General features: G+C 35.4%; 1 protein-coding gene across 1 annotated transcript; it reads right to left on the bottom strand.

Annotated features, from left to right (window-relative positions):
* Positions 1–932: 932 nt before the first annotated feature.
* On the bottom strand, positions 933–21,337 carry LOC107696803 (interleukin-6 receptor subunit beta-like). The gene is made up of 15 exons (XM_016497307.1): positions 21,236–21,337; positions 20,568–20,661; positions 19,155–19,323; positions 16,456–16,634; positions 15,533–15,681; positions 13,037–13,196; positions 11,691–11,773; positions 10,247–10,469; positions 8,401–8,592; positions 7,946–8,044; positions 6,475–6,618; positions 6,221–6,349; positions 6,036–6,126; positions 5,733–5,814; positions 933–3,286 (listed from the first exon to the last, which is right to left on the bottom strand). Exons 2-15 carry the CDS (start codon positions 20,638–20,640, stop codon positions 2,828–2,830), a joined length of 2,232 nt encoding a protein of 743 aa, XP_016352793.1. The 5' UTR covers positions 20,641–20,661; positions 21,236–21,337; the 3' UTR covers positions 933–2,827.
* Positions 21,338–24,936: the final 3,599 nt, after the last annotated feature.

Here is a 24,936-nt window from a genome sequence, read left to right as displayed (position 1 = left end):
GACAATATTTATGTTATTTCTAGCGTCAATGTATCCACAAATGATAATCACTTTTTAATTGTTACATCTGATGTCCATTATAATTTATACATTTTATATACTTTATAAGTTATTTCAAGAAAACTTTTTATAAATCAATATATTTTATAAAATGTAACAATAGTAATTGCAGTTTATTTAATACACTGACCTTGTGACGGGGCAAGTTGTCACAATCAAAACTGCCATTGAACAGTTTATTATAGGTGAAATGTAAAGAGTAAAACAGTTATACAATAATTTAACAGACAAATGATAAGTAACAATATTTTTGGCTATTTATAATGAATAAATGGTATAAAATATTTCAGCTGCAACTTAAATCTGAAAAGCATCATTGTCCTGATAACAATCCAGCCTTTTACTTTCATTATGTAGTAAACCGTACACAATGTGTATGTATGTCAGTTGTGGTTTATTGTGATCACTAGTTAAAACAACAGCTATAACAATAATGGGATGATATTTTAGTTTGTAGGACAAAATAAATAAATTATTATGCCCTTTTATGAACCTTCTTCCTTCTTCCCAAGGATGTTTTGTCAGGTTGTGCTATTGTTCTGTTGACATTAGGGAAGTTAAATACAGAAATACCCAAAGTTAACAAATTTGTATACAAAAGAGAGATCTTTACATTCATTTCTCCATGCACAAAAGATCTCCACTGTCAAAGTGTCACAGCAGTCAAAGTGCAAAGAAAAATTACCTATGATCAATCACCCCACCCAAGAAATATCAGTAAATATAACCAAAGTCCAACACATGCTGGCATTTCAAAGCGCTCAATACAGGTATAACTATATATATATACATATTTTCTCAAATTAAGCAAGATATACAGTGTTTACTTTCAAATATCAACCTTTGTGACTTGAGATAACAATAACACAAGGTGATTTTCTGTTCACTTTATTAGACAAACAACAATAACATGTGCTTTATCAGAATATATACATACAGAGCCTTGAGTTTCTCAACATCACTACAGGAATGACAAATATTGTGCTAAGCATTAATCCACTCCTTTTTTGAGCCATATTCACAGGCTAACACATTCCCGATGGAATGGTGGAATGCAAGAAGCATGTTAACGGTCCGCAGGGCTCTGGCAGGTCAGTGGGAATATCCATCTATTGTCAACAATAGCACATTTCATCCACAATAAATATTGCTGCACCAGCTCTGGCACACGGCCGATCTGCACTCCTGCCGCCAAAGATCAACTCTCTGGAGCCGGATGTGTGTGTGACACTGCCCTGGCCCGTCTCTGTCCAAACAAAGAGGGACTTTATCGGGAATTCCAGTCGCAGGAAAGATGGACCAGCGTTGTTGAACTCTGGCCCAAAGCCACAGCATTCTCAACAAAATGTTCCTGATGCCGAGTGTCCCTCTCACTGTCCTTTCCTTTTCCACAGAATCTGGTTTATCTTCAGATACAGTTCACAAAAATAAACATTTGACATTATTTTGGAACGGCATTGCTCAAATCTTTTCATTAGGAAATGAAACAATGTATATATAGTTCAGATCAGATGGGTTATGTTGTTTTTCACAGCTTTCCAGGTTACCAGTCTGTCTGATTCACAGACTAAAATAGCTTACATTCATTTGTAGGCTGACAACACAAATGTGGTAATTTCACCAGACAAAATAAAAAAAAAAGACTGGATCTAACATTTCTAGAAAGGTTCCAGTTTTGTCTGGAATCTGTAGTTCTGTCTGATATCCAAAACCAGTTAGAATGGATTCTGTCTGATATTCAAAACCAGTTAAAATTTTGTTTTGTCTGATATCCAAACCCAGTTAGAATTTATTTTTTTCTGATATCCAAAAAGGCCAACAGAGGAAACTGGGACAGAGCAGAAAGCAGGAGATGACAAGTATAACGCAAGCAGCAGTGCTACATCAGAAATACACAATAAAAAAATAAATTAAAAAAACATTGAAAAACACAAAATCCAGTTCTTTAGTTAATCAGGTCTGTATAATTCCAAGCTGTGTCCATGATGTAACCAGGGAAACATGTCTCGTCTGGGGCTTTGTCCTTTATTGTGTCAACAGAAATGGGAGGGTTTAAGATGACTAATTATGCATTAAAAATGTAATATTAAACCAAATATCACAATATGAAAGTAACATAATGTGGATACTTTTTATTTTTCAAGCACCATTTGCTAATAAAAAATGAGATAAGCTATATCATGCCACCAGTAAAATGGCACTGTTTTATCTCAGGAATAGCAAATATAGCCCAAGTTTCCATGCAACGAAAGCACATTTTCCTACCCGGCACATTTTTCCATGCATTTGGCAACTGGGTATCAGTGGTTAATGCACATTTAACTCGAGACCAGAGTGGTTTTGTGAGAGAGGTGTCAAATGTGGAAATGACTAGCGGTCCTCATGCGGTGTCCTTGACCTAGACGAGATCTGACAGGAAGTGTTCAGATAAAAAGGCTGCTTAGAAAAAGTTCACAATTCATTTTCAAGGGTTGGGCAGAACAGCAATTGGATGCAATCTCTTGAACCTGCCCATGAAACCATTGTAAATCTAGTGCAACTATTATAATTAACTGCGGCTGTCTACACTGGACACAGTTTACAGAGTAGGCAAGTTTCTGATTTTAATTGCACCCAGCTTAATGTACCAGCCTTATGCCATTTCAACTATCCCTGCACAAGATATCTGTCAATCAGAAAGCACACAGAGATGGTGGTTGATATGAGGGCTCATGTTTTGGTGGGCTGGAGAGAGTGGGACTGTGAAACCCCAGTGACGCAAAACTCGTTATTTATGAGCCGGTAGGAAATCCGGACTCTCATCCAGGTCAAGAGTCCTGTACGCGTCTACGGTCGTAATGACCGGCGTGTAGCTCTGGGACACGTGGATGTAGCCGCATAAATCTGCTTGACTACTTTTGTAGGTAAAGAGAGAATCAAACCAGAGATCATCAGATGAGGGCTGGGGATCTTCTTTATATCCAGCAGGAATGACTTGGTCTGGTTTGGTGTAGCTCTGGTTGAGGAAATGTGTGGGGAAAGCTTGAGCTGGTGTGAGTTTAGGGTCCAGGTATGTTATAGCAGAAGTGCTGTTGTAGGTCTTGGCTTCAGGCTCATTGCTGTCATGTGGAGTGTGATAGGTGGACACCTGGACAGGGACGTAGTCTTTTTCACCACAATCCTGATAGATTGTAGTCTGACCCAGAGAGATGATGGAGCTCAAGGTGGACGAGGATGGTAGCTTATGCTGTTGAACATCGAAGAGAAAACTGAATGAAACTAATCTTGCTGTGGTTTATATATATATATATATATACACACACAGGGGTGTACATAAGTGGTCCGCATGCGTGACCAAAATAAAAAATGCACTGGGTTAATAAGTTCAGACCTCTCATGCCGTACCAACATGGTTGACAGCGGTTAATGCACAATCACCATTTTAGATCGACTAACTGTAATACTGTATAAGATTCCCATTCGAACTGAAAGCATAAATCTAGGCTATGCGCTGTCGGTTTCAGAGCAAAACGCAAAACTGTGACATTTCATGCACTGATGTGCCTCACTTGGCAGCGCTAAAACCGGCAGCGCATATACTTACTTGCCAGCAACCTGCCAAAATAAAAGCTTGCTGATTTTAAAATGGTTTGAAAATGTTGAAAATAGGGATGTAACGATTTATATATATATATTTTGACGATAAATCATAAAATTCCCGACGTTAGTATTACCGTTTCATATTTTAATTATCATTAAAACCGTATTAGATTACCGCGATTTGAACAACTCATGATAAATAAATACTGTCCAGCATAAAGCAGTTTTAAGTAACAGTCTCACGTGCGCACAGCACGCAGAGTAGTTTCGTTTTGAGTGAAAACAGGGCTGAAAAGCTGGGAGGTTTTAAAAGAGTGCTAAGGGAATTTTACAAATGAATATATGAATGAATTAATTATATGAATGTACCTCTGAAGGTTCTGACTGTCTTCAGAAACAATTCGATGGCATTTTGTTTTCATCTTCGCTCCATGTAATACCTAATAAAGTAGTGTTTTTAATCGCAGTGCTGCTTTGTTCACAGAGTTTACGGGAAACAGCTTTTCCATCAGCGCCACCTGCTGTCAGTGAGTGGATTTACAGAGACTTATATTTACATTCAGCTTGCGGTGCAGTTTCTGTCTGGCCAAAAACGGACCGAATTTGCATGCCCTGCTGTAAATTTTGACCGGTTGATGAAAAACAAGCTTATGTGGATTCTACACATTTAAACAATTCAGATAAGTTATCTAGAATTATTTATGGAGCAGATAAAATACATATAATCATTTATTAATCAATTATCATTTTGACTTAACTCTTTTCTTTATTTAAAGGCTGAAATGTGAGGTTTACCTTAGCTTTATTTGAACATTTATATTAGATATTTCAACATGCTATTAAACTGTTGTCAGTCAAGTTGTCATTTAAAATCCGAACATCATTGGTAATGTTGTTTTAGTGATTATGCAAACAAAAAGTCATTTTATTTGTTGTTTGTTGATTTTTAAATATAAAACTTGGTGAAGTGATTTATGTGTTGGTACTTTTTGAACATCTTCAGCACATTTTAACAAAACCGTGATAATACTGATAACAGTGATAATTTTGGTCACTATAATCGTGATAAGACATTTTCCTACCGTTACATCCCTAGTTGAAAATTCATATAAAATAAAAATAAAAAAGGAAAAATTTAAAATGTTAATATTAGCATTGTATTTTTTAAGTGTACTATAAAATAATTTTATTTTTTATTACTCACTTTTTATTTTTAAATATAATAGTATTCACACTCTTTATTATTTTGTTTGTATATATATAGATATATATAGATACACACATACATATACATACATATACATACATATCCACACACAGTAATCTAAATAAAATGTAATATAATGACCATTCATAAAACGGATTAATCTGAAATATAATGAATTATTATTATTATTATTATTGAATAAAAACTGTGATTGCGAATAAAAAAGAAGACGCCAGGCTTGCTGTGCTTGTTTGCAGAGCTGCACAATTTGGCAAAAATGTGTAATTATATATCAATACATATATATATATATATATATATATATATATATATATATGTGTGTGTGTGTGTGTGTGTGTGTGTGTGTGTGTGTATAAAATAAATATTATAATATAAAAAATACATAAATAAATAAATAAAATTGTATAAATGGAAAAATAATAAAAATATTATCTTCACAAGCGATATTTTAACCAGGATTTTACTTTTTTTTTTATACATCACATGCCCTATATTTCACGTCATGCATGCTCTTTTCTGACACGGTTGTCTCCTTGGTAAGCAAGTGCATTAACTTTAAATAAAACTTTATTATGAGCACAATTGTTTGTAGTGGTGTTAATTATGCCAACTGAGCATATATTTTTTAAATTGATAGAATTTATTCAAATTAACGCAATAATATGGAATAAAAGGAATCTAAATAGTATAAAACTATCTTTCCAGACATAACAACTCCCTCTGCAGGCAGCAAGAGAAACAATTCAGTCACCAAAAACAGCATTATTGATGCAATGAGGTGTATTTACCTCCTCCTAACAGCATGTGGGTTTTAATGAATTTCACTGACTCAGCTGAATAAATATATAACTATATTTGATCTTACCTGACACGGTTTAGTGTTGGACCAGACGGACAGGCTGCTTTTTGAAGGGTCTGGTACAGTCGGGCACAGACACTGTTTAATCCTAAAACACAACAATAAACAGTGACTATAAAGACTGCATGTTAGTGCATGATATCATATTAAACATATACTGAAATAAGATTTTTTTTTTTAAAGTAAAAGAAAATAGTGCATTAGTTTAAAAAAATATGCTATCAGTAATCAGCATCCACTAAAAACGAACCACATTTTAATAACTGAATAACTTTAATAACTAAATCATCATTTTACATGTTCTCTTACCTCACCCTCATGCATACTGGGATGATTAGAATCAGAAAGCACAGCAGAAGTGCACACAGCAGTATCGGAATCCCTTGCACATCCTCAAGCCCTGTGGGCACACACAACAGGTTTAAAGATAACACTGTGTTTATATGGGCAAGAATGTTGAAAAAAAATTAATCCAAATGGCCTGTCATTCTTACCCACAACCACCATCTGACAGGGCCCAGCGGCGCCCCCTACTGCAGTATGAGCCATTATGCAGATGTTATAGGTTCCTTCTGTCAGTTTACTGAGAGTTATCTGTTCAACATGAGCGTCTACCTTCACACCTTCACAAAATGAGGCGTCAAACTCAAACATGATAGTTCTTTCATCATTTACTTGCCCTAATTTAATTCCCACCCCTTTGATAAAATTGCTTTCCAACATTTCAACATTGCTTTTTGCATCTTACTTTTGTCTTTGCCATTTATGCCGTACAGTACAGTATAGTTCTGGATAAAGCCATGAAGTTTCTCTAAAGGAACAGGGTCCCATTTCAGAACAACACCGCTGCTGCTCATCTTCAGCACTGTCATATCTGGGCCGACAGAGGGCGCTGAAACACAGGAATACAGCGATCACTGCAGACACATGAGAAAGCATTCAAGGGATAGTTCACCCAAAAATGAAAATGCAAGTTGTTCCAAACCTGTATGAATTTCTTTCTTCTGTTGAACACAAAAGAGCATGTTTTGAAGAATGTGGGTAACCAAAGATTTGACGGTCGGTAGCCATTGACTTCCATAGTATTTTTGTCCATACTATAGAAGTAAATGGCTACTGTCAACTTTTTGGTTACCCCAAGAAATTCATCCAGGTTTGGAACAACTTAAGGGTGAGTAAATGATGACAGAATCTTCATTTTTGGGTGAACTATCCCTTTAAATGTTCCTACCTACTGTTTTTTTAATGTGCCTTTATATTCAGACAAACTAATTATGAAAACTTGTTCATGTTGTTATACTGTATATATATATATATATATTTAAATAAAGGTGTTGCCATGAGCTGGATCGGTGTGTACATTGAAACTTTATGCAAATCCGTGAGCAGCTGCACATTTTTTGTTTGTTTGCTTGTTATTCATTATTATATTGACAGCCTTTCTTTAGTTAACTTCTTCTTGTTTCTTTATATCTTAATTGGTAAGAAAATTATTAGAAAATAAAATAAAATAATACAGAAAAAAATAATTATGCTTAGGGGGGACTGGGGCATGTTGTCACATTATATGGGGTAAGTTGTCACAATGGGAACCTGCAGTCTATTGACAGTATTTGAGATTAATACCTTATATGATGTAAGTTATACTATATAAAAGCATATCTAAAAATATATAATATACTTTTATAGACACACACACATCTTCCACAACATACAGTATTTAATGGCTATTCAGTAAAATTATGACTCATGACATGCAGATCCGCCAGTATGTACTGTTGCTATAGTATATTTAGATTGAAATATTTTTTCACTTTAAATACAATTAATATCCAATCTTAAAATACAAATAGCATTTAAAAAATGAGGAAATCTAAATAAAAAATATTTTTGATTATGTTTTGTTATGTAGATACATTTTAAAATCTAAATAAGCAATATATTGTTGGTAATTATTTGTCTATTTTTAAGTCTATTTAAAAATATAGACCTTCTAGCAGAACCAGTATTTATGTACTGTAGCTATAGTATATACAGATGTACTGTAGCATGTGTGACAACTAGCCCCAGTTTCCCCAACAGATAATGTTTCTATATTATGATATTTTTTGTTAAATTTTTATGAGCATGGCTTATGGCAAAAGAGCTGATGAATACTACTGCAATAAAACCACATCTTCAGTTCCAATAAATGCATATTTTTCAGTGTAATATCTGACCTCCTTCCCGTGTGAAAGCAATGACCGACATGTCACTTCCTGCCTGTCGCCCATACACACTCATGACCGACAGATTATATGGGATTTCTGGCAGAAGACCTGAAACACACACATACAAACATGGACTAACACTTTTCTGTTGTAGTTCTATGATTAAACTATAATTATTAGTAAAAGACTACAATATAATATCTTAAAAACCAGGCACGGCTAAGGACAATATGACTATACAAAAGAAAAAAAAGATATAAACAATACAAAAAATATATAATAATCATAATATTATTTTATTATTATTGAAAATTTGTAAAACATTTGACAAAAATAAATATATTAATGGTGTCATTAATTGTAAACTTTTGTGTGATGTGCATCCACACCAACAGGCCACTGTCATATCGACCAGCGAAAACAAAAAATGACTTTTCTATAGGAAAGAAAGTGATTTTTCAGACCTGTGAGAATAAAACTTCTTGCAGTTTCATTCATATGTTCCCAGTGCAGACTAGTTGGTTCACTGTAAGGCATAGAAGTCCATTGCACCACAAAGCCGCTCTCTGATTGGTTCAGTGCAGCTGTCCATTCCACCTTTATTTGAGTGTCATCCAATGGGGTGACGCTGATAATCTGAGGGGGTGGGAGTTCTTCTAGGACAGGAAACAGGAGAGTTTGGGATAAATGATCGCATGGTTTCCGATAATGATGTTGTTTTTATGAACCTTTGTGTAGAATATCCCATAGAGCATCACTATTTCATTAAACAACCACAAGGAAGTTGCTTTGTATTTTTAGCAGGATGCCAGTCTTCCATTCTGCTTGAAAACATGACTTGACCTGCCTGATGAATTTTTGCAGAATAATAGAGAGAAAAAGAAAGAAGTAAACAAAAATAACAATAATTATATTATATTATCTAGCACAGGGGTTCCCAAACTTTTCCATTCCACGACCCACCTAGACAAGTATAATCTATTTCACGACCCACCAAAATATTTGAGATAAAAAAAAACAACTGACATTACTTTAAGCCTAATCTTAATAAAAAGTTTAATATGACAGAAATTAAGAAAAATAACCATTTTAATTTATAGTACAACTGAAAAATTTCACTACTAATACTTACGTTTTAATTTCTTCATTTACAGATGTTAATGAGTCTATGAAATATGTCCATAAAAACTCGAAACGCGCTCACTCCGGTGCGTATATGAACAGTAATCCGCGCTGCGAGTGTTGTTAAACTCATCGCGGGGTTCAGCGCAGAAAATGCATTCATGGTCTTTCAGTGTGTAGGGGAGAGCGGAGCACAACCCAACACTTTTTTAGCAAAGCATAAGAAGCAAAGCAGAACTATCTAAAACAGTTTTGAGATTAAAATAACTGTGAAAAAGTTAAAAATAATAACAATAGTAATAATTATTTAGTAATAATAAATACTAAAAACCGAGATGACAAATTTACTTCAGTCAGGAATGTACTTTTGCAATGGTTAAATAAATGTTAAGCAATATCTTCAAAAGATTTTTGAACTTTGGCACATTTTTTCTCTATATAGAGATGATATGTCAAGGAAATATTGTGAAATTTTGTTATGTGGAAATGTTTAAATCTTGTAGTGTTACAATTAACCCTGCGTTTGTGCCCTGCTCACCCCGTACATGTGAAATGCTTTTTACAGACCGTTTACCGAACGAAAACAGTGCCGAGTTCAAACAGACGATAGAAATGAATGAACATTGCCTACCTGAAACCGTTTTCGTAACGTTTGAATTTTCCACTGTATGCAATCTCATACAGAATACAGCGCATTGAAGTGAGCGAGTTTTTTCTCATTAATAATGCGGACCGATTGAGCCTTTTAATAATGACATTGCTCTGAGACCCTCACTGTTATTACAACTCATGCGCGCCCACGCTTCAAAACACGCAACGCATGTTTTAAATCGCGGACTTAATTGCGATTCAAAAATCGCACTAAGGATATTGCAATTCGTAATTAATGTTGGTAGGCTATATCGTGCAGCCCTAGACTGAACTGTGTGAGTGTGTGTGTCATTGAAACGCAAATTTAGCTGCAGCCAAGTGACTTTGTGCGACCCACCTTGTTCCACTCTGCATCCCACAAGTGGGTCGCGACCCAGTTTGAAAAACCCTGATCTAGCACATAAAAATGTATTAATGCAGCAAGCTGCATCAAGACCAGCCTGGACTAGCTAGAAACCATGTCAACAGTTGTTATTAGCTGCACATTAATTCCGCTGAAAATCCTAAACACACTGAAGCATCCCATCAATGATTTACCTGCATGTGTATGTGCAGGTATGGAGATGTGAGCTGGAGGTGACGTCCCGGCAGAGTTTGTCGCCGTCAGGCTGCAGTGACAGGGATCGTCAGAGACGGTGAGGACGCAAGAGCGTCTGGATGCGTTTACAGCGCCGCAGGTCCACTGTGATGAATCCAGATCACCGCGACAGGACGCAGAGTAACTGAGCACAACACCATTGACCTCAGGCCAGGACACAGGCTGAAACAGACACATAAAACCAAGAGATATTAGATGTTATGAATAATTAGTCATGTTTTAATGGAGAAAGATGCTAATTGCAGTCAGATGGTTACAAGATCAACCAGCAGGGACTAAAAGGGCCAGGATGAACAGACAAACCTTGACCCATTGATCACAGTTGTATATCATATTTTTTTACATGCAAAAATTAGTCATTGAAATTATTTTGCATTACATTGGTTGAAAATTGATTATAAATCAAATCTCAGGGGGTGTTTCAAGTACAAAATCAAGACTTTTTGAAAGAAAGATGCAAAAAAAACAAAAAAAACAATCACACAAAGTTTTCAATATGTACTGTTAAAAACTAGAATAAATCATTTGAATTAAGTAACAGTGACTAATTATTTCCAGTCAGTATTTGTAAAACAGAATGGAAAATAAATTTGTAATTATTATTTTTTTATTAATTGCATTAGACATATTTAATTAAAATGTTAACGGTAACAACCCTTACAATTAAGTGTTAAGTGTAAAATTAAGTGCTAAATGTGCTCTAAATTGAGGTGGGTGGTAAGTGTGGAGTGGGTGGGGTGGCAGGATGTGGTCGTGCTGTTTGTCAGACTTACGCTGACAGAGGAAAATCTCAACGAATGTTATTAAAACAGGAAGTGCCTGGAGCCACAAGCAAAATGAATCTTTCATATCTGTCATGGACCTATTTACATGTCTATATTCATGCTGTTGGTTTGTTTTTGTTCATATGACAGGTGGAAACTTATATTAAACATTAATTAAATATGAATGTGTCATTGTTTAGTTTTAATATATTTTCCAGTAAATACATCCTGACTGTGTCATCTCAAAGGAAAGAAAAAACACAAATTAGATCATTTGACATTTCAATGACATTAAATCTCCTGTGAAAAAGTCCCCAGTAATCTCACACGTGTTTACTCCAGAGTTTCAGAAGAGATTTTGCTCAAACTTGGCAAGATAACAACGTCTGCGATCTCTGTCAACAGACTCATCTGTGTCTGTGTTTAATTCTCAATTCAAAGAATTTTAGCTTAGCCATCTTTATATAAAGCTGAACCAACATAACGGAGAACTACAACGATGCTCTTGGCATAATAAGAGGTTGTTGTTTTTCTGTTGGCTCAAGTCGTACTACCATCCTTTGAATCACATCCTCATCATGTATATTTAGAAACAATTTTCTATAGAGCATAAGCAAACCTTCCAGAGCAGGGTGAGGCGTCTCTTTCCAGCTTCTTCTGCAGGTTGGATGAGTCTCCAGAGCCGAGGAGCTGTAGACGGAGCTGAGGAAAGATCAATCCAAACACATCTTCATCCATACAGCCACATTCAACAACACTAACAGACTCAAATCACTCAAACAGACATCTCTCTTTGTCAGCAAACTGATCGTAAAAAGAAGTGCACTTAATTGTATTGAATGTGCAATTGTAGTGTATTTCAAATCTTAAAAGTATATGTTTAAAAAACTGTACTTGCAGAAAATATAATATTAATAAAATGAAAAGTACTTAGAGTACACTTTCATGACTGTTTCTTAACACACTTAAGTATACTTTTAAAAACTAAATTTTGTAATAATGTAAAATTAAAGGATTTACTTTAAAGTACATTTTAAATCATTACATTTTAATAATCTTTTGTCTTGTTTTGAAGTACACTTGTTTTGATGTGTTGACTAACATAATAAAGCACAGGTAAAGTACTTGATGATTATAATTTTAACTGTAGTGAGTTATTTCATGTTAAAGTTCATATATTTTTAATATACTAAATTGCTAATTCATCATTAGCAATGTGTAAGTAAAATATATATTTAAATGCAAGACGTACAAATCACCTCTCAAGTTCAACTACTTTGCATTTACAAACAACATGAAATTAAGTGTCTGAAAACCTTACATTCATACAAACTTAAGTATTTTCTTTAAAAGTATATTATTACCACAGAGCACTCTTTTAAATATATGCTAATGTAAACCTATTTTTCACAAAGTTGAACTAAATTGATATATGATCGAACCAAATATAAAATTAGACCATTAGGCCCAACTGCAATCTAATGCAATATTTCATGTTATAATATCATGTTATAGTTATTATATTTTTAATGTACTAAATTGCAAATTCATCATTAAAAATGTATAATTAAAAACAGATTTAAATACATGACTTCAACAGAAATGATATTAAAGTATATTTTAGTATACCATAAATGCTTGTCAGTACATTCAGCAGTACACTTAACTTGTACTTAAGTGGGTCAAAAAAAGCACTCTGAAGTTCAACTAATTGCATTTAATATAAATTTAAACTATAACACATTTTTATTTAATTGTAAATAACATGCAATTACAGTAAGTATCTGAAAACATTACATTCCACACTTAAGTATATTATTTCCATAACAAGTACTCTTTTTCAAAGAGTACTTTTTTTCTCAAGGGTAGTATTGCTTTGACTAATTGTCTGTTTGGTGGCATGTGAAAATGCATGCTCATTTTAAGAGTTCAAGCCTTAGTAAGCATCAAATGTCAGAGTCTCACCTTTCTCTACTGTGGTTGTGTCTATAGAGGTCCACGAGCTCCAGTGAGCGTGTGCTCGATTGTCCTGAGCCCTCAGTCTCACTGTATACTTGGATCCTGGGTGAAGGTCACATAGCTCCAACGTCTCCTTGGAAAACGCTTGTATAGTCTGGGATCGGGTCTACAGGAGAGAGTTTTATTAATGGTCTAATCTTATATATGGTCCAACTATATATCAGTTTTGTTAAACCTTGTGAAAAAAAAGTTAACTTTAGCATACTTTAAAAAGGAGTACTGAAATTATTATATTTTAAAAGAATGTATTGAATGTAATGTTTTCGGACAGTTAATTGCATGCTATTTACAATTACATTAAAATGTATTGCAATTATTTGATCTTAAGAGTGTTTTTTTTTGTCCTTGTGTAACCCCTCTCTCCCTGGTCCTCACCGCCACACCTCGTTCTCATTCTGAGTGGGTCTCGAACCTGGATCTCCGCATGGGAGGCGGACGCACTAACAAGGAGGCTAAAGACTGCTAAAGACGCTAGTGTGTTTCTTGAGAACAGGGGAGTGAGGTTTTACCTGCACAGCACCTACTCGCTGGCCTCCGTTACATTCACCCCCTAATCCTCACTCCCATCCGGGTCACGGCACCAATGTAACCCCTCTCTCCCAGGTCCTCACCGCCACACCTCGTTCTTGTTCCGAGTGGGTCTCGAACCCGGGTCTCCGGCATGGGAGGCGGACGCACTATTCAAGGAGGCTAAAGACTGGCTAAAACGCCCCTAGCGTTAGTCGCTAGTGCGTCTCTTGAGATCAGGGGAGTGAGGTTTTACCTGCACAGCCCCTACTCACTGGCCTCCGTTACACTTGCTTCTTCACATTTCATAATTACTTCCAATATAGTAACGTGTACTGTAGAGGTCTGCTACCCGACCCGAGCCTGACGGGTCCCGAAATACTTTCGGGTTAATGTTTAATGAATAGCTTTCTATGCTTTCATAGACGCACACACACACATTAGTGCACATGACAACGACAACACAGCATGGAAACTTTTATTAGTAAAATAGCTTCGACAGGCTACTGACTCGCAACTTTATATTTCTCTGCAATGAGGGGGTAAAATCGCTGTTTTTGAAGTAACTAAGCCTCATTGCTTGTAGAGAGAGACGCGCAGGCGCAGGTTCACACGCAACTTCCATCCCTCTCTCTCTCGCCAATTCAAATAAATGATATAATTAATTAATTCAAATAAATGCGATCTTACCGTACTGCATCTCTGTGTCTGATTTAAAGCAGGCCGAATGCTAACGAGCCTTAACTGACGAAAATGACCATAATTTGCACGATGGAAGAATTATCGTCTTGTCGTATACAACCATTCAAAAACTCAATTTAGAATTTATGTGACCGAAGCACCTGATGTTCATAAAGTTACATAACTGGTAAGTGTTTTTTCTTTTGCCTTGTGAACTGGCCGAGCTTTAATGATTCTGTTTCTTCACATGTATTTGTTTACTGACTGTTGCATGCAATCGTGAAATACAGCATTTTTTTTTAAATTGGCTATTCGTTGTGGGGGAAAAAAAGGATTTCGGGTTCGGCTCTAAATTTAATTGTGCAGCTCAGGTCGGGTCGGGCCGGCTCAGACGATCTCGGGTACGGATCGGGTTCGGGCTTCAGTTTAAAGCCCATGCAGACCTCTAGTGTACTGTAGCATTTATGGTAACTAACATATACTTGTGTTTTCTGTAATTTCTGTTGAAGCATGAATGTCATCTAATTAAATAAGCCTATATCTTTAATCACACATTTGTAAAGATGAAGTTTAGTACAGTTTAAATGTAAATTCTTCAAATGTAACTTCAAATGTAAATTCAGTTCAAATTGTAATCAGTATTTTACATGTGATTTAGTATGTTAGTCAACTCATCCCAATAAGTGTGCCTTTTAAGCAAGATAAATTATTAAAACAATGATTTAAAGTGCATTGTAAAGTAAAAGTATTAATTTAATACTTTTTAAAAGTGTACTTAAGTGCGTTAAGAAATGCAGTCATGAAAGTTAACTCTTTTTAAGTACACTTAAGTTGTCTTTTATTTCATTAATATTATATTATCTGAAAGTACAGTTCGCTTTTTAATGCTTTTAAGACTTGATGTACAGGTACATTACAAGTGCACATTCAGTACAGTTAAGTGCACTTCTTATTGAAAATTAAAATTCTGTCATTGTTTACTTTCTTCTGTGGAAGACATAGGGAGATGTTTTGAAGAAGCTTTTAGAGCAAAAGCACCACAAAAGCTGTCTAAATGACTCATGCACTGTAATCTGCCTTCTGAGGTCAAACAACAGCTTTGTGTGAGAAAAAGATTGAAATATAAGTCATAATCATAAGTTTACGTTTGAAGACACGAGGGTGAGTAAATGAGGACAGAATTTTAATTTTAGGCGAATTTTAGGTGAACTATCTCTCTTATAGCTGTTATATTTTAGTCATATATGTACAAACCTGGTTGTGTGTCGTGTACTCCATTTGGAGCAGTATGTAGACTTTCTCATTCTTGGGAAAGCTCTCAGCCATTCTCCAGATCACCTGCAAACACCCAGACCTTCTCTCTGATGGCTTGAGAGCTTTTATTTGTGGAGGAGGAAGTTTCACTGCAGTAGAGAGAGAACATAATGAGAAGACAAAAGAAAATTTACGTTTTATTTACAGGTTGTTTACTGTGGTCAGGTATGAAATGCCTTTGGCATAATGGATTTAGGTACAAAGCATGATGAAAAATTACTGTAAACATTACAATAGATGGAAATGAGTCATTTACAGAACATTTTTTAGGTAGGTGTCACCAATATGAAAGCAATAATAATATGAAAGTTTGCGTTGTCACAACTTGACCTGTTACAATGGCAGAATGGAATACTAGCATACTGCTTACTGTGTGTACTGCACACTGCATTATTAATAGTATGCATTTAAGCATGTGAAATAATGTGAATAACCGATAAGGATTAGTCACAAACATTTCAAACATTAGCATGCTACAAATCTACAATATATACACTACTGTTAAAAGTTTAGGGTCTGCAAGGCTGCTTTTATTTGATCAAATACAGTCAATATTATTATATTTTCTATTTGAATATATGTTAAAATGGAATTTATTCCTGTGATGCAAAGCTGAATTTTCAGCATCATTACGCCAGTCTTCAATGTCACATGATCAGTCAGAAATCATTCTAATATGCTGATTTGTTACTGATGGTTGTATAGGTCATCTGGGTATTATATGCATAATAGAAATTAGTAGACATAGTATTCACCCTGAAATGGAAGGAGTAGCATGGTTGTATGCTATTGTGAAAACAGCTGCTACAATCTGCACAGAATTCGTTGGATGCACGTTAATGTTGTTTTGTGATGTGTAGTACCTGCATTGACCCCATTAAAGAAATACGACGGTGAGCGTATGGCTCCATTGCGTGTGGACGCCAGCACATCTGCGCAGAAACAGTGTAACGCTGAATCAATGGGCTGAACGTAGCAGTTAGAGCCTCTGGTTTTACAGAACCCCACCGGGATGAAGCTGTGTTTACTATCACAAGAGGTTCTGGGCAGAATAACACAGGAATATTCACACTCAATTACATGCTTGCAAATAAAATGAACGGTGCTTTAAAGAACCCAGAAACCAAAACACTCATCTGAAGAACCTATAGCACAACATCAATAACTTGTTTCATCTGCAAAGGACTATATAGCAAATAAAGCTGCTTCAAAAACCTTTGCAATGAGTCAGTATGAATACTGAACTTGTGCATGGCAATTTAAACCACCTGTTGATTTTATCTGTTCTCTAACTACTCAAAACCATACTGACAGATTGGTAACTACTTTCAAATCAAGATAACAAGTTAGTTAGTTAGTAGACTTAAACTAATAAAAAGATCAGTAAATCCCCTAAAAATGACAAAAGGGTGTTTATTGATGTATATGTAGATGAATTTCAAATGAAAAACCAAATTAAAGGTGAAGTGAATTCCCAATGCATGAGACTTGAGTTAATGGACTTTAACATGTTTCCTGAAACATTCATGCTTATCAATTATCAGTTTCAATGATCGGTACAAATGTGCATGTTGGTTGAATAGTCACGACAATCAAAGCACTAAAACATAAGAAACCTACTGAATCAAACATCAGCAGTAAAGTACCGGTAATATGCAAAGTTAATTCCCTTAAATATATCATTATTATTATTATTTAAAATGTATTACAATATACAATGAAAAAATTTTTTCATTCATCCAATTATAAAAATGTAGGGTAATGATTCACATCTATATTTTTTAACTTGAAAAAAATGAAAAATAAAGTGCCAATGAAAAATAAATAACTTGCCCTAAACAATATTTTCTATGTCTATGAAAACTATTTTATAAAACCTGGCACAAAGTATATTTTTCTTGTTGAAGAAAGTCAATTAATTTAAATTCTATTTTTGATCCAAACAAAAAGATATAGATTTAATCAAAACAAAAATGATCATCTCAAAGAAATTTCTTTTTATAATTTTCATAAGTGATCCTCCTCAGAACAGGTCTCAGTTAACCCACATGACATACTGCTGATCTGGAGGTGGCATAAGTGTACATTTTAGTGCATAAATTAATTTAAATGTATGTACATGCCTGATGTGAACAACGACATTGTTTCATTCTTGTATAACTTCCATGTTTGAACATAGAGACAGGACTTTTCTTTATGCACCAAGAGCTTGTAACACTCCAAAGAGAAAGGAAAACTTGAAATCGCATCATATGACCCCTTTAAGAAATTTACTGGTGTGCATCTTGAGACACGACAATGGCACTGACATAGTTTAAGATGTGTCAGTACGAGATATTTTCAGTTAAAGGGGTCATATGATGCGATTTCAAGTTCTCCAAAACTATACAGTAAAATGCCTGTATAAATACAGTGATAGTCGGGCTCAGTCTGAACACACATAAAGGAACATTTTTTATGAGTGTTTGAATATGCAGAAATAATCAAAGTGCAACAATGGAGTTTGACGTTTTGGGTGATTTTGCTTTTAGTTTTCTCCAAAACTATACAGTAAAATGCCTGTATAAATACAGTGATAGTCGGGCTCAGTCTGAACACATATCAACTGAAAGAATGAGCTAACCTATAAACGAACATTTTTTATGAGTGTTGGAATATGCAGAAATAATCAAAGTGCAACACTGGAGTTTGATGTTTTGGGCGATTTTGCTTTTACTTTTTTAATAAATTATTTATAATAATTAATGTACAATACAAACGTTTATGTACAAAAATAATGTATTTACAAACTAAAAATAAACGGTAAAATAAGCTAATTATAAAGGAAACGTCGGTATGCCAGCTTCTTTACATGCATTTTGACTGCTCGCAGCACCCGTACCGTAAGTGCACAATTACACGTGCAAGACAAAAAAAGTGCGGCTGGCTTGACCGTGTATTTTCAAAGCGCGGCTGGCTTGACCGCAGTTAACGTTAGCTAACAGATGAGAAATGTCCCGTCGTTTAAACAAACAACAACGCCGATCACAAAGTCTCTCGAGGAAAAGAAAGAGCAAAAAAAAGGTAAATGGCGGAAAATAACGTCCATACACCTAACTTATCTAAAACAAAGTTTCCACCTTCTCATCCACAGCTCGTTGAATTCACACACAATCAAGGTGACAAAATGGTGTCGTTAACGGACTCGCAGCACCAGTGTGAGGAGGCGTGGTCATGATATAACCTTAATAATATGAATTAATCAAACCTTGATTAAACCGCATAAACACATTTCATTACACCAAATACACAAAATAATGTTCTTTTTAGCAACATCATATGACCCCCTTAATGAAAAATATTTATATTTATCAATGTTTGAACTAAAAAAATATTACTTGAAAAATAAAACAAATAATGGTAAATTTAACTGAAAGACAAATTATTAATTGGATGAAAACTTTTTTCAGTGTAATGTATGATTTAAATAGATAGATATGACAGTACTGATGTGATACATGTCCAAACCCCATGCTAATAGATGATGATTTGGATGATTTTGTTAGTGTGAAATGTGGCTCACTTGTTAATCTGAAGTGTGTAGCTGCTGATGTTCAGATGGTGGTCAGTTGCTTCCCAGTAGCAGGTGATGTTGGTGTACTGCATGATCACACACTGGGTGACTGACAGTGCTGCTGCTGCTGCGGTGGAGACCGTCATGACATGTAGAGAGAAAATGTCTAAGAATTTTTCTGAACACAAACACAAGTCCCGCTGCTTATTAAAACTGCATAACATATTAACAACTTACATGTGGCCAGCCTGACATTTTTTAAATACACTTGACATGAGAACATGGTTCAAAATCACACTCGTACAGTTAAAATCGTTATTATATTATTAAGCATTTGAGTAATATATCTTTATAGCGACTCAGATTTAGCCCTCGGTGTGACAACTAGCCCCGCTCTGTCCTATACAGCCCAATTCAACACTGATTAGCGGCAGGCTGTGTGTGAACTGACCCACAAAGCAAACGAACATATCACATTTCAGATAAAGGGCAAGAAATAACCCAGTGCTGGGAATTGTACAGAAACTCTCAGCAGGACACATGTCTACAACATGAATTGAAGGAAGTATTTATGGTGTTTCATTTTTACAGCTGTTTCGCAGCAGTGCACAATATTGTGTTGTTGTTTTGGGTAACGGAGGTGACTCAGTGAAACACTTCTATTACTTATCATACAGTTTGGGCAAAAACTGAGCCACAGATTTTGAAGGATGCTTTCAAATCAAATATTGTTTTGTGTTAGATGTATTGCCTCTGGTTTGACATCAGTTAAGTTTATGTAAGAATGTTATTGACGTCCGTTTGGTGGAGAGGAAGGTTTTCAGTGAATAAATCAGTTTAGATCTGTTCCTCACACAAAACTTGAGTATAGCTACTGTAACACAGCATATGAGTTGTATATTTACATACTTCCTCTTTTTCGGTTTTCGAAATTGCCTAAAATGTCCGGGTTTTATCTTTGTTCAAACGGCGGCCGTTTTCATACCTGCTTAAATTAATGACTGAATTGCATTGTATTTAATCGACCAATCGATGCGCGCGAGAAGGAAACGGTCAAAAGCAATGCAAATATGCGTACATATGTATGAAAACTTTTAGAGAAACCAAAACCTGGACATTTTACACAATTTAGACACCCCTGCCAGGATATGTCACCCTGTTGTATAAGAACTCCGGTTATGGTGCTTTCCGGTCAACAGACTTTGTATTAAAAAAATAATATTTTAGAAAAATTCTATCGTTCCCCACAAAAAACAAAACAAAAAAAACATGAGAAACTGAAAGAGGATGACAACGAATTTGAGAGCCTATTCATTCACTTACTACAGGGGCTGTCCGGTTAAAAGGCTTACTGAAAAGCACATCAGAGATAGTTCTGCTAAACCCCCTCCAACCTGTAGAGTACCAGCCCGGCACGCTTACCTGTGGCCAGGACCCTGTTCATTACACACATCCAGAGGACGAGTCCAGCTTGACGCAGCTTCATTTGGCTCATTTCTGACTTGAAGACAGTCTGCTGTTGAGAAAGTAAAATCAAGACATTTCAGCTGAAATATTCACAAATCAAGTCACAGCAGGATCACAACCAAACTCTTGCGCAATGTTCCACATTACAACAGCCTCCCTCCCACGCAAACACATTGTATCCAAACCTCGCCGGCTGAAAAGTGTATTTTTAGAGTCTAAATACATCTAAATTAAAATAAGTAAAATATTAATTACATTGTCATTTAGAAGACGCTTTTATCCAAAGCGACTTACAAATGTTTACTAATTATATTTATTAATATATAAATACATATTAATATATAGGCTAATTTAAAATAGGCAAATAAATAATAGGCTAATATTTAAATAAAGACACCAGTGGCACTATAAAGCGCACCCACACCACTTTTTTATAAAGCACTTTTTGGACAGATAAGTCATAAGCTCGTTTCTACTTTTTCTATTCACTAAGTCAAAGCACATTCTAAACACCTCTGGCATGAATGAAAACGCAAATGAAACAAACCAAATGGTTATTACTGTGGAATACCCAAAGCGAAAGACGAATCACCGCGTAAAGTCGACATGAACTCGTGAGGTACCTGTGCTGGATGAAGTTGAAGAAGCAGAGAGTTGAATTCGGTCCAATATTTACAGCCTTTGAGTGTCCGGAGATGCTGATGACATAATGTCGGCAGATGATCTGATCTGTTTCGCTGTTACGCGCTCATCCAAATACAGACATGCGCGGTGATGCGTAAAAGCGCGTGGTGCACTCTGATTGAGGTGCACATTTCATCATTTTCTGTAGAACTGATAGATTCAGTTTCTGTATGACATTATTTTGTATCGTATCTGATCAAAAAATATTTATTTTTATGTTTCTCATGCATCAAATAATACAATATAATGCAATTGCAGTGAGTATGATTGTTTTAATAATAATAATACGTTACATAATATTATATAAATATCTTTTATTTTCCTATATAACATTTTATACAAAAAATAATAATAAAAATGTGTATTTCAATAGTTATGCATCAAATACAATAAAAAGTGTGTGCACATCTATTTTGTAGGCTATTTCATAAATACCTGAAATAAAACTGAAATGCATTTGTGAAATGCTCAGACAGAACTGCTACGTTTTTTTACACCGTAATTCAAACCTTTCCTTCAAAAGCCATACACAGATAGACTAAATGCTCATTACACACTGTGAGATTATTAAAAAGAGTAGGCCTATACTGAAACTTTTAATGCAATGTAGTTTTTCAGTGCAGCTTCTACACATTTTAAACTTTGCAAAACTTGTGATTATAATTTGGGGAAATGAGTCTTTCTGTTTGAAAATGCCATAATGGTTTAAGATATTTGACTAATAGAAAGAAAAAAGGAGGCTTAATTAACTGAAATTAGAATTTATTGAAAATGTTGACTAAACTGAAACCAAATGAAACCTAATCCTCCTACAGTATGGGCAGCAGGTGATGTTTAGAATATTATAACGCGTTTTGCAGGATATTTGTAACAGATCAGATGTGGTTTAGAGCTATGTTTAAATTGCTCAGAGAGAGAGGGAGCCCATGTTTGTTTTCAACTGCATCGGATGGAAAACATTCATCATGTAATTGCAAACCCCACTCAGTCAAAACAATCTCAAAGCACCCTTGTGGAGATTCAAACACACAGCACACAATACTGTGATGAGGGAATATTTCTCACACTGCTATTATCCATGAGCACGCAAACAACACTGGCACATTCTTTTGTTAACATAAGAGTTGCAAAATGACATACAAAGCTTACACCAACAACAAAGCATGAACAATATATCACAAAAAGCTGATTCAAATCATGCCTTACGGTGTAACTAAAACCAAATATTTGCTTAATATTTTCCATCAGCTGATAAAAACAATGAAAAAAGAAGAAAGTGTTATTATAGATATGGACTCGTATTTACGCTGGAAGCAGCAGTTTAACATTAAAATGTCTTGATGGATTTGTTTATTACAAACACACAGCTTTTCGCTTCACGAGACATTAACTGATGGACTGGAGTGGTGTGGATTACTTGTGGATTATTGTGATGTTTTTATCAGCTGTTTGGACTCTCATTCTGACGGCACCCATTCACTGCAGAGGATCCACTGATGAGCAAGTGATGCAATGCTACATTTCTCCAAATCTATTCACATGACGAAACAAACTTATCTACATCTTGGATGGCCTGAGGGTGAGTACATTTTCATTTTTGGGTGAACTATTCCTATAAAAGTGCAATTTCACCGCAGTCATTCATATAGGATAGGAATGTATTTTGTTTCCATGTAGAGTGATAAAAACAGAAGTACTTGAACTAGAATAACTCAGAGAAATAAACGAAACATTTGGAGAATATAGAATATATATAATATATAAACACACACCGTGAACACACACCCGGAGCAGTGGGCAGCCATTTTTGCTGCAGCACCACCATCAGTGCCTTGCTCTGGGGTCTCACCTCAATCATGGTATTGAAGGTGGAAGAGAGCTCAGTACATTCACTCCCCCCACCTACAATCCCTGCTGGTACTGAGACTCAAGTCCGGTTACAAGTCCGACTCTCTAACCATTTGGCCACGTCTGCCTAAAGTTATACTCGCATTGGCCAAAGAACACCTACAATGTCCACTGAGGGGTCGAGGTTGGTGCTGTAGTCCAAAAAAGTTGAATTTAAGCAAAGTTGCACGTCATGTGTTTTCGTTGTGAAGAAGATGAAGACTTTCCAGAAAACCAGGGGCTTGTACCATGCTGGTGGCTAAACAAACTCAGGGTTGCAGGATTAGTTTTGAGTTGACAAAACCAAACCAGTCCAATCAGGGTTTGTTGGTACCATGATGCTGATCATCAGCTTTCTCTGTCAGCTCAGACTTTGATCCTGAGTTTATGATCCATGTGCACATGAAAGTGTGACATTAGTAACGAACAGCCAATCACATGCCTTGAAACTCTGATTCACTTCTCGCGAGAGAGTCTGTGCGATTCACTACCAAAGATTAAAAGACTGAAAAATATGAAGAATTTAAACACATTTACAGAGCAAGAGGACAACTTAAAGAAAACATCTTGGCATATCAGTGCAAGTAAAAGTTGTGAAGTTAGTTTATAAAAACACTTAAAAATCGAAGCTCATATGTAGTCATGTTTAAAGCTATTTATTCTAAAACTTATTTATATTGCATATCTTTATATATTTATATTCATTTAAAATAAAAGCTTAATAATTATTATTATACTAAACTGGCTCGTGTAAGGGTATAATAATTATATAAATAATTTAAATAATTATAATTAATAATCATCTCTAAAAGCCAGATGATTTTATCTGTAAAAATGTTTTACTGTGTAGTGTCCTTTAATTTGGAACAAGAGAAACTGGGGGAGTGACATTATTGTGTCAGAGATGTGTCACTTTGCTCGAAGCTGATTGGTCAAATTTGAGTTTGAGCTCGCTAACCGAGAGAGCCGGTTAACAGTCCAGCGTAAGTTACTAGGTGATGAACACTGATTAAAGCAGAGCTACTTTCATGGTATACCTAAAGCCCAGAGTTGGAGCACTGCAAACTAAACTGAAACTCATCTGGCTAGCCAGTTAAACCGGCTTCATGGTACAGGCCCCTGAAACGAGTCTCTTCTTGCTATGACAGCATGTGCATAATGACATCAACAAAACACATGTTCAAATACGTTACAGAGGAATTGTGCAATTCTTAAATGTTGCTTTGATGCGTGTGATGCAACTTTCATTTTAATGTTAAAATTATCATTTCTAATGTATATCCCAGTGCCTGTACACATATCACATGATTCATGCGGTCTCCATAATGGCCAATTACTCACTTCCTCGATCGCTCAAACCAAACATATCAGCATTATTCCAAGTCTCTCGTGAGTTCAGTCGTGATGAAGAATTAATGAGGAAGAACTTAAGATGACATAACAAAGACAACATACAATCAACCTCAAGTAAATACATTAAAATGAGTCATTTGTTGTTTGCTGAATACCGAAATGAATCATTTGTTAAACTGATATTGCATAGCTGACTGTTTTCCAATTTGTAATAATAAAATCAAATAAAAGTCATTTAGAAGTAAGATGAATTTCATTATCATCTAATCACACATTGATCCTAGTTGGAATTACACTAGGTTCTTTGAGAAATTACAAGTCAATTGTTAGTCCAACTGCACACACAGCAAACAGAAACAACATGTGCATGCTGTAACTTACTAACTTTGCATGTTGTAAT

Source organism: Sinocyclocheilus anshuiensis, unplaced genomic scaffold, assembly GCF_001515605.1.
Source record: "Sinocyclocheilus anshuiensis isolate Anshui unplaced genomic scaffold, SAMN03320099.WGS_v1.1 scaffold1368, whole genome shotgun sequence".
In the NCBI taxonomy this organism is placed as follows: domain Eukaryota; kingdom Metazoa; phylum Chordata; class Actinopteri; order Cypriniformes; family Cyprinidae; genus Sinocyclocheilus; species Sinocyclocheilus anshuiensis.
Note: the sequence above shows the minus strand (reverse complement) of the source record. Positions and strands in the feature narration are given on the sequence as shown.